Source organism: Magallana gigas, chromosome 2 (genome assembly GCF_963853765.1).
Source record: "Magallana gigas chromosome 2, xbMagGiga1.1, whole genome shotgun sequence".
Classification (NCBI taxonomy): domain Eukaryota; kingdom Metazoa; phylum Mollusca; class Bivalvia; order Ostreida; family Ostreidae; genus Magallana; species Magallana gigas.
This window is the reverse complement of record NC_088854.1, coordinates 51,474,995-51,495,026: the sequence shown is the minus strand read 5'-3', so window position 1 is coordinate 51,495,026 and position 20,032 is coordinate 51,474,995. Positions and strand designations below refer to the sequence as shown.

Genomic DNA, 20,032 nt, shown 5'->3' with positions numbered 1-20,032 from the left:
TACTTACGACGAAGCACTAAAAAGAAACAAAACGCTTATTAAACGCTGATTAATGTTCAACGTTCAAGCCATCTACTCTGAAACTGATTTTTTTTCTGCCATCATTTTTATGAGAGTAGCATACCGTTGGTGAATATCACTGGGGCCTCGTTTCCGTTTGCCTGCTTGTCACTAGAATTCTGACCTTTTGCACAACTTCCGGCATTGTCACTTAAGTAAACAAGGTTATTTGTACCCACCTAAAAATAAAAATAAAACCTTATTAATAGTTACTTTGATAAATAATTTAAACGTATTCACAGATTCGGTCTTTGTAGGCAAAGTATTGACTGCAATGATAGTCATTTTTTCACGACTACAATAGTTTTAAATGTGTAAAGTTATTTTAAATCCAAATGAAGTCTTTATATTTACACAAAAACTTTTCAAATCTTTTCAAATCAGGATTTAGAACTTTAGATGCATTTGATGCGCTGTTGACCGCTTCCTGTGACTTGAGTATCCCGCACAGATACGTAATACCGGTCGTCATCTTCATGGACACTACAAAAAACAAAGTAAAGGTACTAATTACAGCGAGAAAAATAATAAATTGTGAAATTTGATGCTTTTTGTCGACCAATAAATATATTATCATTTTAAATCGGATATCCAGTCTACTAGTTTTAGGTTCTTAAATGCCGTTCTAGAAAAAGGATAGTGTATTATTCAGCATATTTCCAATTTTTTAAAGTGAAAAATCTGAGAGATCTGAATAAATCTTCATTGCATACCCTTGAATGAAACTATTATACAAAATGTGTTAATAGAGGACCAATGGTTAAGGACTTTTAACATTCTGCTGAAGGATTCTTATTTTTATATATTTCTAAAACTTTTGAATAGGATTGGGCCACAGGGAAGTTCAAATAAATAGAAAAGGGCTTAAGTAGAAAACGGTAATGTAAGATGAATATATTTTTCATTTTGTATATTTAAATGTGGCTAATCATTTAAAAAGGATTGTGAACCTGGAATGCGTTTAATTGTATGTTATTAACACAGACATCTTTCACTGCCAGGTTTAAAGTTAAAGTCGAGGATTCACTTAAAAACCGTTCCTTTTGTTCCAGATCGGGGTCCTGATGTTTGATCATGGCTTTAAATAAGTTGGGAATCATCAACTGTTAAGGGATTGGTCACAGAATGTGCATCAAAGTAAATTTTGTCCCTGATTTACAGCTCAAAAGTATCAATTGACCTTCTGAATTCTTCTGAAATTCAGATTGCAACTTGGTGTGTCGTAAGTTATATACACTAAGTTAAACCATGTAACTAAAATTATACCATAAAAAGGGGCAAAGGAAATGAATCGATGAAGTCCCTTCTTAATTGCTAAAATTTTACTTTGGTTAATCGAAAGATCTTTGTCTTTTCTCTTTGTTTTCATTTGAAAATCTGACGTCCCTGCAAACATAAGAATTCTTGACAAACAAAATCATCACTGAATGAGTTAGCTGATTTAAAGAAAAAATTATTTTTATTTTCATTTCTAGATACATGTATCTGTGCTACATGTACCTTCAATTTTAACCTGCTTGAGTGGTTTCATAATTCGGCTTTTCTTCTATCAATTGCAAATGATACTCATTTCACATTTTTGTTCCAATGTATTTATCTTAAACAAAAACTTCAATTTTGGTTTTGGTTAAATTCAAACAAAAAATCTTGAAAATGTGCTTTTATCTATTCTATTGTTGAATGTATGAATTTTTTTTATTTACACAGAAACTGTTTCCCCCATTATCAAAGAAATATAGAACGTATTTTTTTCTCAAAGATTAAATCATGAGGTATTAAATATTTTTTTCATATCCAATTTAATTATTATTAATAAATATTACAATTGTTACTAAATAACTACTTCAAATAAACCTATTAATAATTGTACATCACGTGACACCCAACGTAAGTATGCGCATTATTTCAATCCATGACCCGGATACAGCATACTAAGTAGATATTTTTAGATGGCGGGCGGACGAGGGTGACCATCTGGTTTCCGACGATCATGTTAATATTCAAATATTCAATTAAATTTTGTTGTCATGCAAATCATTTGTTTTGACATTGCGATTAGTTTTGTGGACAAATGAATTGCATGATTGCATGTCAGTATTGACAAGGAGCACGTGACCCTACCACAAACCCCTTCAAAGCAAAAAATAGAAAAAAGAAGAAAAAATAAATCAACTTTATCAACTGACGAAATAGTTTAATTTTTGCAAATTGAAATTCAATCCTAAAAGTGTTACTCCTACCTATATAAGGATCTCGTATCTCAACGCTGCAAGTGAATTTCATCGGTTGAAAATAAACTTTTTGTACAAAATCGAGAATGAAATTTTTCTGAAGTTGGTGTTTAAACATAAAAAACGTAGATATTTTTGTATAAAAACAATTTAAGCCAGGTCGTTCAACGCAATATCAACGCAATTTAAACGATCTGTCAAAATCACAAATCTACAGTATTTTTAATTTCCTAATCGTCAATTTATCTTAACTTTTTATTGAATTATGAGCGTTTGAACAGGGTATATTAAACAATACACGTCAGCTTTAACAGTAAGAAAGTTTCACTAATTGAAATTTGATGAGTTTATTATCTTATTCAATATAGGTAAAAGTATTAATTTAAAATGAGCTCTAACGATGGCACAATATATCCATTTACATTTTCTATATTCGTGTGGAACTAACAGTGTGTAAACGTCATTGTTAAACTGGACTTTTTTCATTGAAAATTTTGTCTGTTTTATCTTGTTTCATATCAGACGTTCACTGGTGCATAACTCTACATTTTAATAATAATATTTATTTCCCCACCACCTCTATTAGGATCTCGTTTTTGAAAATATCAATGATATGACACCTCTAGACTATAATTTTTTCTGTGCATCCTTGCTATTTTGTATAGTCAGCACCTCTATGAGAACCTCGTTCTGCGCATGTTTGCTACTTAGTATAGCTTGCATCTCTATAGGGACCCTGATACTATTATTATCAATGATTAAAGGTCTTTGTACTATAAATATCGATGATAAACGTCCCCATTACGGATTTCCATATAGTCAATACCTCTATGCAACCCTATAACACCTCAATGAGGCTCCTAATAGTTACGTCATCATCCCAACCTCTTACTCTATAAAGCTATATAGGAAGCACCCACGCGTATTGCTTATGAGATATATCCTGTGTTATTTGATGTCTTTTCCCATTTTTCTCTTTAAAAGGTTGCACTGACAAGACGTAGAAGAGAACCATGGGTTTGTTAACAGGGTTAGGGAGGATATTGATAGTCATTATCAACATTATATTTTTGGTAAGTTTTGTAGTTGAGAGAGAGAGAGAGAGAGAGAGAGAGAGAGAGAGAGAGAGAGAGAGAGAGTTTCACTGGATGATCGTCATCCTCAACTTATGCAGACTTTTAAAGAAAAAGTAAGCGTTAATAAAGAGAATCCTTGTAACTCAACCTATAATAATAATATAAACTAGACTACCTCATTACTGTACTCTTGATTATGGTTTATTTTCATTAGTTTATCACTATTTTAGATATACTGAAAGATTAACCTGATTTATACAATTTTTGAATGCAAAAAAATGATGAATACTTTTTTTTTATCATAACCGTAAATCACCGAGCATATGTTTAAGTTACATAACTATGATACCTCTCATTGATGAGTTTTGACACCAGTAACCCTGAGAATATCATTAAAGATGGCAGCTTAATGATTATTTTTCTAAATATGCAGTCAGTTTTCATTCTGTGCCAGTAGATGTTTTTTAACCATTATATACTAGTACATTAACACTAAATGACCATTTTGGCAATACTCTGCATTCAGAACCCCTACCACTTTATACACTATATGAGTTTTTTGGCCCCGTCCTCCATTCAAATCCCTTCATTGGGAGAAATGAAATTTGAAATTTTGATAAATTGGTCTACAAAATTGTAAATTTAGTTTTTCTTACAGGTGTACGGGAGTAGAAAAAGTTTTAAACATTATATGCATTAACACTATCTGTTTTTGCCTTGCAATATAGTCAAAATTCATACTACAGGGGACATAACATTTACAATTTTAGTAGAGGACTTCCTGTTTAACATAATTATGAAATCAGCTTTTCTTACAGACATGTGAGAGTAGAGAAAGAGATTTCAAAACAATAAATGCATTAACACTTTATGGCCATATCCCACCCCATGGCCTCAGGGACCATGGATTTCATATGCATTCATTTTTTTTCTCTCTTGTGTGGGAGTAGAAAAAAAAGATTTTTGTGATTTTAGCTTTTTTGCATATTTGGCCCCGCCTGTGACGCCCCGGGGGTGGTAGGGCCACGAATATAACAATTTGGATTTCTCTTACCATAAAGATACTTCAAACAAAAAATGGTAAACATTGGCCTTGTAATTTTCAAAGAGAAGTGTAAAATGTAAGATTGTTTACGTACGACGGACGACGCACACAGCTTGACGCACAACGACGGACGAAGACCAATTGCAATAGGTCCCTTGAGTGACTCAGGTGACCTGAAAAAGGATATTGGTTGATTTAGTGTTAAGCATTTCAGCGGTTCATGTCACAAAAACGCATAAAACATGTCTTATGAAACTTGGATACAAATGCATAATGAATTTTACTCTATGTATAAACAGTTTTAATTAAGATTTTGACGTGACACCCTCTGTGATCCAATGTTCAAAATTAAATGTTTCCGATATACAGTGCTAAGAGCTACGCTAAAACACCCTCTTTCTTTGAAACATCTCCGTACGTGTACACAAAGGCGATTGTTCTACATTCAGCATATGTATACTCTTACAAGACTATTGTTGCAATTGATTTTCTTGTCATACATTCAATACAACTTTATGAGTGGTTATTATCCCCAACTTTAAAAAAAACATGCAGCTATAAACATGGAACTGCAGATTTTATTATCATGTCCTTATTTAGAAGCTTTATATACGAAATTAGTGTAAATAAACGTGTGTATGTACGCAGAAACACTAAAACATATAAATAATTAACATGTAATAACGTTACAAAAAATATTGTAGAACAATCAACCGTTTGAGTTAGTTTTATCCCCAGGAGACTTCAGGTATGTCTAAAAAAGAACACAATGTAATGCAAATGATGACAAATTAAACCCCATTGCCATACCTTTCCAGATACTTGGTTTTGTATTCTTTGCCCTGGGAATCGTGTGTCTCGTGGGAGACTCTATGCTGAAACCTTACTACCAGAGTGTACTGGATGTACTCAAAGCTCAGCTCGAGGCCAACAACTTTGGTACCATTGACCTCTCGTCCTTCAACATCAGCGCCCTGATCGGGGGCCTGGGCTACTTCTTCGTGGGTCTGGGCCTCTTCTTGCTGATCATCACCATTCTGGGTTGTTGCGGGGCCTGTTGTAAGGTCAAATTTATGCTGATCACGTATGCTGTCATCGTCATCGTTATTCTCACCGGAGAAATCGTCTTCATGGGGATTCTGTATGGGTCACCAGACACGGTATGAACAATTGAGGATTTTTTTAAATCTTAGTTTACACAACAAATGACCCATCAGATCTACTTTTATTAACAAGAGTTTTGAAAAACTATGGGTATTAGCCCTATTAATGTATGTAATTTAAAAAAATTGAACATTTCGATATATCTTTATACAGATCCGGGAGATTAATTTAGTATAAAAATGGTCATGACTATTCGTCTTTCTTAACGCTTACAACCAGCTTCAACGTGTCATAAAACAATCGGTCGATTATAGAGAGTTTAATGAGAAACTTAAAAACTTTTACGACCTAGCTTTTAACAAGGCGATTTGATAAAGATTGCATTACCAAACTTACCTTTTTCTCGTCTACAGATAAAAGACGATATGAAGAGCCCTCTAAAGGCATCCATTAAAAATGATTACATGGGATTTAATGGCACCAACATTGTCAGTCTAGGCTGGAATTTTGCACACAGACAGGTAAAAATCAAAACAGGGCTCATGGTTCAATGAGGAGACCCGACCAAAACAAAACAAAAACAACAAATTAACCATCTTTAAACTTATTTGGTGTTTGCATATTTTCATGCTGCATAGTATTTCAAGATGTATAGTGCTATAGAAATTATTTTAAAATAGCACTATAAAAAGAATAGAAGGTGTTAAAGTGTGAATACATGTGTTAAAGATTGTCTCAGGGATAAGGCATTCATCTTTTTAGTTATTATCTATTACGCCGAAAATTTATGATATAATTTACGATAAACATAATAAATGAATGTAATTTTTGTTCACTGCATATTGGTATTAAACAATGAACAATACAATTATACTTTTTTTCAAAATGTTCTGTCATTATATTTATTTTAAATTTTCTTTTGATTACGATCAAAACATTGTAAAGAAGTACCAATTCATATTCGAATACTCTTTCCTTCCGATCTAAAAATTTCAAAAGCCTCTCTGCCTGCAGAATTGACAAATATTGAAATAAAGCCAGTCAACTGAAGTTTTTTTTTTAAATATCATCCTTCTAATGTCGCCACAGACGAGCAAACAGAGGAGCTATTGTGTATGTGGAGAAAAATATACATTGTGGGTAGAAAGAGAAATAAAATATTAAGTGAACATCAATTCAAATATTTATTCTCCAGTCATGTTTAGTAAACGGTGTGTCCGATCAAACCTGTTGACGGTAACTCCTTGGCATATACCCCCACCTAAAAAAGGATTTTTTTTTCTGGTATTGCAGGTCATTTACAGTGGAAATCAGATTATGTAAAGTAATTGCATTCTCACACATTTTAACTCATAAACATTTATTTAAAATAACATACAGTTTCGTTCCTACATATAATGTATACATATTTCTATAGGAAAAAACAAGTGAGCCAAAAACCTATGCTTAGAAATCATCCTTGACAACAATTTTAACACATTGAAACTTTTCTTTTTGCTTGATAGTTTTCGTGCTGTGGGGTAGACAGTTACAACGATTTCACGGGCGGAGTCAAATGGAACACAAACTACTTTGGCGGGCTGAAGGCCCCGATCACGTGCTGTGTCACAATACCTGACTCGACCACGCCTACCTGTGCCTTGACACCCTCTGACATATACACAAAGGTAAGGTTTATGATTAAGACATGATAATTCTCCTTTAAATCCATTTATTATTTTCCAAATGAAAGCTGAATACTATATTACTAGTAAATAACAACACACGTTGTGGAATTAGCAACGACACGCTGCAGCTATTTAAGATTTTGCATATTTGAAGTACAAATACATAATTATGACATACAGTTAGTTCACATAATTTTTTTTATTTTAATAAAAAAATTCTTAAAATTTTAACTTTCCGCTGTACGTGTCGTCCTAAACTAGTATTTAAAGGGGCATGGTCACGATTTCGGTCAAAAATCATTTTTTTTCGATTTTAATGTTTACAATGCTTCAGCAAGGCATTTTTAATAGGCAACCAAAATTTGAGTGTCATTTGATGACTTATAAGTTTATTTATGCTTAAAATAAATAATTAGATAGACAAACCAGCTTTAAAAAGATTTTTAATGGTATATTTAACCTATGTAAACAAAAACAGGGAACGAGCCTTGTTTACATGACGAAGAATTGTAAGCCCTGTATCTTGCTTAAAACTCAACGACTTGCACCCAAATTTTGTTTGATCATTAGAAATGCATTCCTAAAGCATTGCAAATAATAAAAACAGAGAAATAAAATTTGACCAAAATCGTGACCATGCTCCTTTAACACCTAAGCAATTCTTTAATAGCCTTGCTAATAAACCGGTTCTTAAGAACCACGTGACACAAACGGGTATTCGAATAAAAAAACCTTATATTTCTGGTCAATAATTCATTATTACACCAAGTGGAAATTGATTTGTCTAATTCGTCCCTCACATGAAAGAAATCATATTTTTACAAAGATTCAATAACATCCGCATAAAATACATAGAAACAGAGATACAGAAAAGTACACCGTTTTTAATGAATCGACACACTTGAAAAATTAAAATGGAATTTTTTTTTTAGCAACTTAGCTAAACCAAACCATTTATGAATGTATCTATTTATATACAGACATATACAATAATATTTAGCATGTAGAAAACATACGTGACGAAGCGGCTTTCCGTCAAAAACGCTAGATAGAATACACAGCTAATATACATGTTGTATAGTACCCTAAACAAGTAGAAGTATATTTTGCTGAAGTCCATTGAATTTATTTAATAGGGTTGTTTTGATGAAGTAATTCTACTGTATTTAGGGTACTAGCCGCGGGGATGATGAGATTTTATGAACCAATCTTTGTTTACGGGGTGGTTTTTTTCTCTGTCTTATCATTACAGGCGAATGTACCCATTCGTACCTCGACGACTTACTTTAATTTATATTAAAATGTGTGATGATTAATTTCTTTGTTTAAGGTTAAACGGGTGCTAAGACCATTTTTACTATTCAATATTAAGGGTGCTTTGAATAAATTCATTTCTCTTTTCTTTTTTGATTTTTTGATTTTTTAAGTAATCAGGTGAATTCCTCTAATTGAAGTTCTGATCTGATCCATGTCTCTATTTAATGTTATAAGGGTTCTTTGATGACTTCCTTTGACTGACGTTGTAGGGGTGTTTTGATGAGCTTTTCAATCGTGTTCTGACGATTTTCTTTTTTTTTATGTTAATGGAAGGGGTGCTCTTATTCTTTGTTTAATAGCAAACTACGTAGAAGCTTTTAGTAGGCGGTAACTCCAAAAAAGTTTCAACATAATGTTTTGACTGATCTTTGTCCAATCAGATCGTAGTAGAGCAGAGTGAAGACATTGCCGCTCGTGACTTGAATGAGAGAAAGAAGAAAGAAAGAAAGCTAATGGAGATGAAGAAATCATTATTAGTTATAAAATGGCAAATATTACATTAAATGGTGTAACTTTGAAGCGTTTTAAATTAAGATCATCGTATTTTTCTCATTCGCGCAGTGTCTACAAATAGGGATGACGTAACAACCAAAACTTTCATAGAGATATGTATACGGGCAATAAATATTTTGAAATGGAAACGAATGGTCATTTATGAATTAAGATATGGTAAAACGGACAGGCAACCCAGGTGGAAGCTTTGTGGAAAAGCCCCCAAAATAACGGATAAAGGTAAAGAATGTTTCACACTGAGTAATCATGAAGAAATTTTATAAATCGAATTTACGTATTATTTCAACGTGTTTTCCAGCAAAATTACGACCTATGTTTAATTCGGGGAAGATTAATCGGCATACGTTGATAAGATTACTATCGGCAATACTTGTTATGAAAAGCAGTTTCTTCTTAAATTAAATATACGTACAATCTTCGGTGTTTTAATTACTTTATCCCATTATCTACATGTATACTGTAGATTGGCAAATAATCACGAGGGTTATAATTTCACTATGTTCGCGATCTAACATTTTCCCGCGAAATTAAACCCATAGTGAATACTATCATTAGATTTCCAAAACGTTTTAATGCTTATATTCTGATCAATTGATTTTTAAGCAACATGAAATTAAAACTATCGCGATTAGTACTTTAATAGAAATCGTGAAATTTTAACACCGTGGAATTAAAACGACTTACAGTATATAGACATCGCTGTTCTCCGGTGAAGGAATTTCAAACTGACATAAATTTATAGGATATACTGGACCTTGATTTACTTTATAACTATTAATAGATATTTTGCTTAATCATTTTTGCCATTTCTAATTACTCCATTAAAAACTCTCTCCTCCCTCTCTCTTATATTCAAGTCAAGAGTGGTTATGCCTCAACTCCACCTTCTACGATCTGATTGGACAAGGGTCAGTCAAAATACTACGTTGAAACTTTTCTGGAGTTGACGCCTATTACAAGCTTCTACCTAGTTCGCTATATTTTATGTAGAAGGGATGCTTTGATGAGTCCCCTCTAGTTGATGTTGTAGGGGTGCTTTGATGACTTTCTGTTTTCAATGTTGTAGGGGTGCTTTGATGAAGTCTACAACATGCTGTTGGGCGACGTGTCCCTGGTGGTTGGCATCATCGCTGGATGCGGTTGCTTTCAGGTAATCACCTCCTCCCTCCCCACCCCGAATTTTCAAAATGTGTTTCAAATATAATCATTTTACACGTTATTTTTTAAACGTTATAAGATTAATACCAAGCTTAGTTGTACTTGAAAAAAGCGGAAATTAGTGGAAAACTTTAAGAGGTGGATAAGAGGCGAACCTACAAACTTCAAACATTAAAGGCTGATGGTCTCTGATATCGGATCGACTGACAACAGAAACAAAGTTTATAATTATAACCATTACCCAATAGAGACACCACCAGACTTATCCATATTTTCTAACATAAAAGCTAAAAATTTATTATATGAATACATGATACCCGAATTCAAAAGTTCTTGAACCTTGCTGAGGTACGAACAACCTTATGATTGTACATCCAACGTATCGAATGCTAAAGTAACAGGTTTTTTTCCTTTTGCAGCTTGTTTTGATCATCTTCGCATTGATAATATTCTGCGACGCTCGGCAATCATCAAAAGTCGATCCAGAAGCGTAGTAAGTAGATGTCTTTGATACAAATTTCAATTTTAAAAATAATCATTTTGCATTGGAAAAGGATTGTCGATATGCAGCAATAATTCGTGTTATTCAAATATAAAAAGGGATGGATTAATGCATTTCAACAATTGTAGGTGAAATATTAAATACTTTTTTCATTCATAAGTCTTCGATTGTTCTGTGAATTTGAATGGAAAGTAGACCAACGAATTCAGGAGTCTCTAGGAGGCTTCGATCTATTGAAAACGTAGTGTTTTCAACCAATCTGCATATTCACGTGTTATGTATTCAGGACCAACGGGAAACTCTATAGAGAAGTCAGCTACAGGTATTGAATTCTTAAGGAACTCACCGAGTACAAACACTGGTGAGTGGGGGGGGGGGGGGGGGAAGTTTGTTTGGTAAACAATAACTCATGTAACACTGAACTCCGCTTTTTGTTTGAGGAAGAACTTGATTCTAATCGATCAGAAAGATAATTATAACTGTTAGAACATAGTCGTGTAAAATTCAGACGGTAATTCTAACGTAGTTATTAAATTTTTATGACTTTTTCCCGAGATTTGAAGTCAGGAAATCTATACTATTATCTCGACACTCATCAAGGTAATAGCATACACAAGATCAGTTGCATCTCATTAAAAACGCAACAAATTTATTGAAGGTACTATCTTCATCCTGAAAAGCAAGATGACTCTTACAATAAATATTCTCAGAAATCGGGTACTTGAAATTTTTATGACAAAGAGTGCTATCTCAAATTGTTACCATTATGGATGTTAGGCGTTTATATGATAATTGAAGACACAGAACTGCAAAATTGAATATATATATATATATATATATATATATATATATATATATATATATATATATATATATATATATATATATATATCGTCAATATTTCCAGTAAGCGGAACGGGTAAGGCGTGTTAAAATCTGTTTTATGAAAACTAGAGAGTGGTTTTCTCTTCGTTTATCATTGGTTTTGAATTTTGACTTCCTGTATCATTTTTTTTATTTTCCTGTTTTATATGTACTTTATTTTTTATCTAGTCAATAAAAAGATCCTGGCGTATAAATACCAAGAAACCCTGAAATACATGTATCATAAACATAAAAGACACACAAATTGTGATGATGAAATTCTTCTTTCAAAAACTTTCTTCGTATTCGTAATTTATGCTTGTAGTTTAAACAAAACTTTCGTATCCGTATCAATTTTACAACTGTATGATAAATAATTTACCAGATCTAATCAGATATTTGTTTTCATCCCTACTCTGTCGGGCATTAAAATTATCATAATAGCAATTGATTTTGACAAAATACAATTTTTTAAAACCAGAGGAAATTTTAGAAACATACTCCATTGTTGAAAGTTTGGATAACCGGAGACCCATAGTGGGTTTTTTTGTAAATTTTTGTGAAAATAAGACAGTGGTCTTTATTTGGACGGGTTTTAATATTGGTCTGTTTAATTGATCACTGTCAAATAAGTATAATTAAAATCGCCAAATTTTCAAGAGCAAATTATTTTTCAAAGTACCGAGTCCCTAAATTCATGTAAATAATAAAATCTACTGGTACGCATTACAGGTGTTTTAATTTGGCACTGCTTAATCTAGCTATAGCTATTGGGAATACGGTTTAAGATAAATTGATTCTAACCGATACTATTGTTTGTATTTTACAGAACCTTCAACAATCCCCCGCCACCAACTCCTTGAGCACCAGCCCAAAACATACGCAACTTTATAAACGCAACACTCACAGGATGCATCTCAGCGCATTTAGTCAACCTAATGTTTACTGAAAAAGACTGGAATGGTTACTGAATACTAACACATCAGTCAGCTTTCAGTCAACATTCAGTCACATTTCAGTCATATTTTAGTAGACTGGATTGTAGAGTTTCACCATGTGACTGGGAAATACAAGTCACGATATAACCACAATTACCAAGTCAGTTTCCGTCCATTTAATTGTAATTAACAATTTGGATATACATGTAATCATGCAGATGAAATTTATTTTCAAGGATCATAGACTACTATGCTTGCTTGTGACTGTACTGTTTAGATATAGATTTGCCAATCATTTATCGTCTGCTTAGCAGAACTTGTTGTCTCCTGTTACAGTATTACGTTTGTATCTTTGACTATTACTTTTATTTATTTTTGGTTACATGAATAATGAGGATCTAATGATCTGAAAATGTTAATCTGTGTATGCAATAAATTGTTTTGTTTTTTCGGTGGGTTTTTTTTTTTACATTCTGGCATCTGTGAATGTCATTGCAAAGATAATGGCGAATATAATTCTGGCGAATAATCAGAGAGTACATTTAAATGTCAATAGAAAACAAAATAGACATTGTTAGTTTCTGTTGCATTCTGATACCTATACCCTGGAGTTATTAGAGAAAAAATATCATTACTTCGTAATGCATTTAAGATTTTACCTTCAAATATCACTCTAAGATAATTAGTAACATTTTAGTAAATTCAATTATTACTAGATTTTTTTGGTCTCCAAGTCGACGTATTATTGAATAAAGAAAACGATTTGAAATAAATTTCAAATACTGAAAACTTTTCATGCATAACTTTCTACGTCTCTAATAACGTATTTTTTATCACACTGAGAGGACACAGGCTATTTGGATATTTCCGGTATGATTTTGAGACCGAGGGATATTATCTCAAGTAGTTTTGACGACAGTGAGGGTTTGCCTATTCTACTCAAACCAAATGATAAATGCTAACCATATACAATGTCGTGTAACGTACATTTTCCGACTACAATTTACAAACTATTCCTAATTTGATGCTTACGAAACAGAGTGTTGTATAACTAGATATGACTATAAACATAACGGTATGATTTCCAGTCTTTTCCGCTTGCTAGAAACGAACGATTACTCAATTTGACAGTTTTACTCTTGATTTCTGCTAAAACACGTATTCAAAATGCATGAAAAAAATTAAACTGTTGAATTTCAAAATAAAGTCAATATGATATGATTCATATCATTATTATGTCCAATGTTAGCGAAAATACTGCAGTTAATTATTTTCGCCAGATGAATCTTCAAATATTCGCCACACTGCCTTACTATATTAATAGTTTTTAAATGGCTTCTAATCAAGCGCGCGGGACATCTGATATTCAGAATGACTGAACGGACCAAGGAAAGAAAAAAGTCGCACATCAATTGCTTTTCAATGAATAATAATAATAATGAACAATTCAAATTTTTTTTTTTAATCAAAGTGATTAGAATACCGTCTAAACCTGCTGAGAGCAGAGATGGGATTTTAAATTCCTTAGTTACCTTAATGACAACCATCACGAGTCAACAAGTCACATTTATGAAGAGCTATATCCACCGGAACTTCATTTTAGGCGCCTTTGGTTCAATGTCATGATTTTGAATTTTTTGCTTGCGTACGGTATTTCTAAATCTTGAAATATTAGTGATCGAACGGGTAACTACAGGTTCCACAGAACCACTCAAAATGCCCGGTTTACTTATTGACACCGATTCGTGAATAGGGAAAGCAGAAACTTTGGCAGCTGACCTTGGTCTCTTTGTTGTTCTTGCCGTGTGTCTAATAGATGTTATGGGTCCTTGAAGTCTTTCTTCTGTTACATTCGTAGGTGGCGTCCTCGTTGCATTCACCATGTTACTTGTTCTCGATAACATTTCCGTTGAGAGACCCGATCTTTGCTCATCAGTTAACGAAAACTCATATTCCTCCATTACTACTCCCGTCTGATGCATCGAATTTTGGCGATTGTGCATATTTGTTGGCGAATTCGATTTAAGTGTCACAATTTCGTTGACAAGCAAAGTATGGGGAGTTGATTGTTTCAAGTTCAATTTAAGAAGTTGATCATGGCCATCTGACATTGTTGTTAAGCTAGAGGATGAATTCGACAAATTCGCTGATAAAACGGTCTTATCTTCGAACTTGTCTGTCTCTGTAAAGGTACTAGACGTATTAGCTAGGTCAGTTGAGACGGTAGCATTCAAATACATCTCCGCCTCAACATTCTGTTTGGCAAACACACTTTTTTCGAAATAGTCCCGCTCGCGTGACGTCATATCCGGAACAAAAGACATACGAGAATCTTGAAATAACTGTTTCTCTAGATGAACCTGTCTGTTTATTCTCTGTAATTCTTCCATATCTTCCTCAGTTGTCTGGCGATAAAGCTCTGATAAATTTCGGCTGTTTGACCTTTCCACACTGGTATACCCGTTTTCTGCTTCATTGAATTCATTCACTGTCACTTCAGATTCTAACTCATTTCGAAAACAAACGTCACCTCTTTCATCAACTGGGGGTATACCAAACTCGAAGTTCTCTTCTGAAGAGTCAAAATTTTCCGATAAAGATGCTTCTGATTGGTGCAAGGTGTCTTCGATTTCCCGATCAGTTCTGTTTTTTCTTCCGTCATGAATGTCATGTATTGAATCGTCCAAAGTTTTGAATGAAAAGGATTCGTCTGCATTTTTTATGTCTTGGTTTTTATCTTTACAGTCATGGCTTAAATCATCCAAATTGCCCACTATGAAGGTTTTCGTTGTATTTTCGATGCTTCGAAATTGAGTTGACTTCTCTGGTTTTGATTTGCTTGAACATTTGGATAGAAGGGATCCTTCAACATTTTCTTTGATTTTAGGTTCCGTTGAGGAATCGTGTTTTGAATCGTTCAGGTTGTCCAATACTAGTATACAGGATCTTTCTTCGTTGTTGTTGTTGTTGTTGTTGTTTTGGAATTCATTTGTATCTTTGACTTTATGCGACGACAAAGTCTTTTGCTGGGAACTAGTTTCTAAAATTAATAAGGCTTTCTATTGCTAAATATGAACATACCTTACAGTGCATAAATGATGATTGGAATTTCATTGGCGGATTCAGTTTTAAAAACTTTACCTTTTTGTTGTTTCTTCCGTTTCCATTTATTACAACAGCATTTAAAGATTTTCTTCCTAGTTTTCTTACGCAAACAAAGAACTAATATTATCAATACTGCAAGGAATACAACTCCTGCAATAACGCATCCAATTATCATACCAATATCGATAGATCCTTCTTCTGTTGAACTTACAACTGTCTCGAATGCTTCGTGATGAAAAACAAGAAAAAATTTGGTTTTCAGGGAAGGGGTTATCATATTTCATGTCTTATATCTATGATTGACATTCAAGAACGAGTTGCCAGCATACTTACGACAAAGCACTGAAAAGAAATACAAAATTTATTAGATTAATTTTAAACGTTCAAGTTATCTTCACTGAAACTGATTTTATTTTCTGCCATCATTTTTTATAAGAGCATACCGTTGGCGAACATCACTAAAGCCTCACTTCCAGGTGATTGCTTGGCCCTAGGATCCTGACCTTTTGCACAACTTCCGGTATTGTCACTTATGTAAACCAGGTTATTAAGTTTTGCAGCCGCCTAAAAATAAAACGTAATTAGTAGTTAACTTTGATAATCATTGTCATATTCATAGAGATCGGCCTTTATATTACTGCTATAAAATTTTCACTTTTTTCTTTTCATTAAACGCAACACTTACTAATGACAATAAATAAAATAGTTTCAAATGCATAGATGTTATATCCAAATGAATTATCTGCTTTTATACAAAGACTGTCTTTCGGTGGCTCTAATGGAGTCGGGATTCATAACTTACGAGACATTTGATGCGCTGTTGACTACTTCCTGAAACTTGGGGGTCCAGCACAGATACATAGTATGTGTCGCCATCTTGAACGTAAGTAACACAATGGAGCTCGTGAACCACTGCAACACAAAGTTTAAATGGTACTACATACATGTACTGCGTGGTAAATTCATTGTTAATCATATATTTTCTAAGCATTTGGTGTCAAAACATGACCACCGAGAACCAGTATTTTTATTCCATCGTCAACAAATGAAGATAAGACCATGATATATCATTCTGCAAGTAACATTTTTTTTTACACTTTATTGTTACTACTTGTTGAAATTTTACAACTCACAAACTTGCCCGGTGCTTGTAGAACACTCCGTCCGGTTCATCGTCGTTCTATTAGAACACATATCTAGTATGACGTCAGATTCGCAAGTCTGACCGGTCTTCACGTATGCCGAGTTATACAGAACAGCTAATAACGGCTCAGGGAAATACTGCCTGATACTCGTACTGGAGACGTTATCTACAGTGATACAGACGTGTCATTATGATTTGGAATGTCATATTTGTATCAAAACAATGCGTTATTTTATCGAAATAATGCGTTATATCGGGTTCTTGTAAAAGACAAACATTTGCCATCTTATTTTCTAACTCTTAGGCAGAAAAGAATAAAACGACTGTAATCGTTTGTGTTAATTGGTTGTGCAATAAAATGCCATTGGGCATTCTTTCATAACATGGAAGACTATATGAAGTTACTTCCAAATAAGTAGGTTCAATAGCCCTGTACCTGCTTTCACGAGGACGTGGAACTCCTCGGCGCCAGGTGGACTGACAATGTTACAGTCCCCGGATATTGTCGCGTTCCTTTTGATGCTTATGACGGACACCCGCTCGCCACCCGCATTGGCCTGCTCGTCTAGAAAATGTAATCAATAACGTACTAAGTCACCAACTGTCTAATTTTGTATCTTATAAAATTGCATTCCTAAAGACTAAGATTCTAGACAACGTTCCGATTGAATTACCTGCCATTATAGTGTACCTGTAGGACACGTCAGTAACCTTGGTTACCTTCAAACACAGGTACGCCCGATGTAAGGAAGTAAACACAACTACCTCCTGGTCGCTTCTGTTTGAAATATATGTTTCATAGATTTAAGGTTAAATGTGTCTTAGTTACGACAGATGACTCAATCTATTGTCTTGGTTACGAAAGACAACCCAATGTAAATTCTCTTTTTCTGTCGAATTATGACAAAATTACAAATGTAAGCTGCTTTTTGGTATTAGATTTTCAACTTTTTCAAAGGGCAAATTTTCATAGAGTACTTAGCATTGAGAAGCTAACTTACTTCAACAAATAAGTATCTTCTGATTGTTCCACACATGTCCATGACGTCACAGTTGAGGTGTAAGCGGTTACTGACCAACCAGACAGCACAGCGGAAGTCGCCTGATCCAGAGTTACTTCCGCGTTGCGGCTGTCGTACCAAAGTCCGTCCCACTCTGCAGGAAATGTACATGATTCTACTGGAATCAGAGAGAGAGGGGCAAATGTAAACCTTAATTGAGGCATATACACGCAGTGACATATTTGTGAAGTACAATATATAAATTATGTAATTAATCAAATAACCTCAAATCCATGTATACTCACCGACTTCACTAGTAAAATACAGGTTATACACAAACACTATAGTAAGGAGTACATCCATTATCAATTTGTTGGTATCTGTTCAGCGCTTGGTTCTCCATTACTTTAAAAACGAATTCGGTTGATTAAGGATCGTCAAAACTCATTGTTTCCATTTAATAAACAGTGCACATGTTAACTTTGTGTGTCTGTCTTCGGTCAAATGATAGCCAGTTTTTATTGAAAATACATGAAGCGAATTTCCAATCGATCCACATTCAATTGTTTTTCACTTCTATTATAATGTTTTCTTTCTTACGTTTTGTGTACTTACCCAAAAAATTCAACCATGATAACGCCCTTGTAAGTTCATAATTATGCGTATTAAGATGACGAAGCGTTGACTAGAACGAATGTCAAAACCATGCAAAACTTTTATTCAGACCTTTCGGGTTTGGACACTTTTAAAATATAATTGTGGGATAAAGTTTTATCGTTTATTTCAACACATTATGTAGTTGTCGCGTAATTTCTAATTATGACTTAAATAAGTAAAACAAAGTGACATATTATAACCATTTTAACAAGACCTTGGACTTTCGGTTGGAAGTAGCTATCTATTTCTTGCGTCAAAACAAGATAAAGATGACGCGGTTTCAAGCCAAATATGCACCGATTGCGTAGTCTTTAGCTCAAAAGGCAGACAAATCTTGTTGATTTCAAAAATCTATGGCTGAGTGGTTAGCAATGAAATAGACAGGCCTGTGTCACATTGCTGTTTGACACAACAGTTACTAACCAAAGTCCAAACTCTTGTTAAAATGGTTCTAGTTGACCATGACCTCTTCATTGCGTGGACCCTGAGGTCCACGCAGAAAATATATAAGCGAGGTTAAACCGGATGCTATGGGGAAAACTCAGCCTGCACATGAGCTAGCCTGGTTCCTGTTCGTAATTGGTAGCCCCTCAGGGAACCAGGCTAGCTTACGTTTATCTGAATCGGGATCGGGATTCCATGCCATATATGTGCAAAAGTTCAAAGGCGCTGTAATTGTAATATTGTCGGTAAACAGTACAGAAATAAATTGGCATGTGATATGAACTATCAGTATTATGAAAAAAGTTAACGTAATGCCGAAACTACAACATGCATTAAATAGCATAATTTGTAATGTTTTGTTGTTTTCCGAATACACATGTAACTTAACTTTACTTTTATAGTAGGCGAGGCTAGAGTACTTCCCGATTAATTTTTTTAAGCATTTAAGTATGATTGAATAATTATGTCTCTGTATAAAAGTTTAACTCTCAAGAAAAATGCATCAAAATATGAAATTTTTAATTTACACAAAGCTGTCACTGCATAGTTAACAAAGTAGTGCGAATCGTAATGTGTGTGCAAATAGTAGAATTCACCGAATGCCTGATACTATACATGCAAACTTCATTCATAGATAGATCATAATTATTTTAGAAGTATGAACTCTTTAAATTCTGAGATAAAAAGTCAGGGCTATACATACATGTATACGTAATACAACATACAAATTTAGTGGTTAAAAGCAGAGGGCTAGAATCGGTGGAATCTCTGATAATCTTAAGGCTTTCACGCAAATGGTCCACGTATTGTAGTCCTTTTTTAAAGGACAGCAACTTGTATTAGTTATTATTGTTCTGATCACGGTTCCAGTGGAAGTCAATCATGATTATTATACTTTCATGTTAAATACTGAAAGCTCATTGGTTTAGACGCAGTTGATAATCCGTTCTATTACCCTCAGCGTTAGCAACACACTTGGCAACGGGTAACACAACGAATTGTTGCATGCGCGTTAATAATGCGCGTACGGTTCGAAGTACAATTCACGTCATTTCTATATAAAAGCAGTAAAAATTTCTCTTAAATTAAGGCAATCAGTATAATAAAATAAATAATGCCTGTTTGGGAGGATAACAGTTGAAATTGACACACCTCAAAAACCATAGTCAACCTCCGTTTCGCGTCGGTTGACAATGGTTTTCTCGG

General features: G+C 33.9%; 2 protein-coding genes across 3 annotated transcripts; one reads left to right on the top strand and one right to left on the bottom strand.

Annotated features, from left to right (window-relative positions):
* Nucleotides 1–3,112: 3,112 nt before the first annotated feature.
* Nucleotides 3,113–12,926, top strand: LOC105323968 (tetraspanin-1). Its single transcript, XM_034447258.2, has 7 exons — nt 3,113–3,364; nt 5,231–5,572; nt 5,930–6,037; nt 7,022–7,183; nt 10,080–10,163; nt 10,591–10,664; nt 12,367–12,926. Coding segments are annotated over exons 1-7 (831 nt in total). The 5' UTR covers nt 3,113–3,304; the 3' UTR covers nt 12,368–12,926.
* Nucleotides 12,927–13,888: 962 nt separating this feature from the next.
* Nucleotides 13,889–19,078, bottom strand: LOC105334551 (probable E3 ubiquitin-protein ligase bre1). 2 transcript variants are annotated; one of them, XM_066077133.1, is made up of 9 exons: nt 18,031–19,078; nt 17,726–17,903; nt 17,399–17,502; nt 17,161–17,289; nt 16,714–16,890; nt 16,383–16,492; nt 16,024–16,144; nt 15,617–15,922; nt 14,935–15,515 (listed from the first exon to the last, which is right to left on the bottom strand). In XM_066077133.1, exons 1-8 carry the CDS (start codon nt 18,086–18,088, stop codon nt 15,861–15,863), a joined length of 939 nt encoding a protein of 312 aa, XP_065933205.1. In that variant the 5' UTR covers nt 18,089–19,078; the 3' UTR covers nt 14,935–15,515; nt 15,617–15,860. The 2 variants fall into 2 exon arrangements, with proteins under 2 accessions (XP_065933204.1, XP_065933205.1); XM_066077132.1 differs by lacking the exons at nt 16,024–16,144; nt 16,383–16,492; nt 16,714–16,890; ... (2 more) ...; nt 17,726–17,903; nt 18,031–19,078 and having other exon boundaries at nt 13,889–15,515; nt 15,617–15,859.
* Nucleotides 19,079–20,032: the final 954 nt, after the last annotated feature.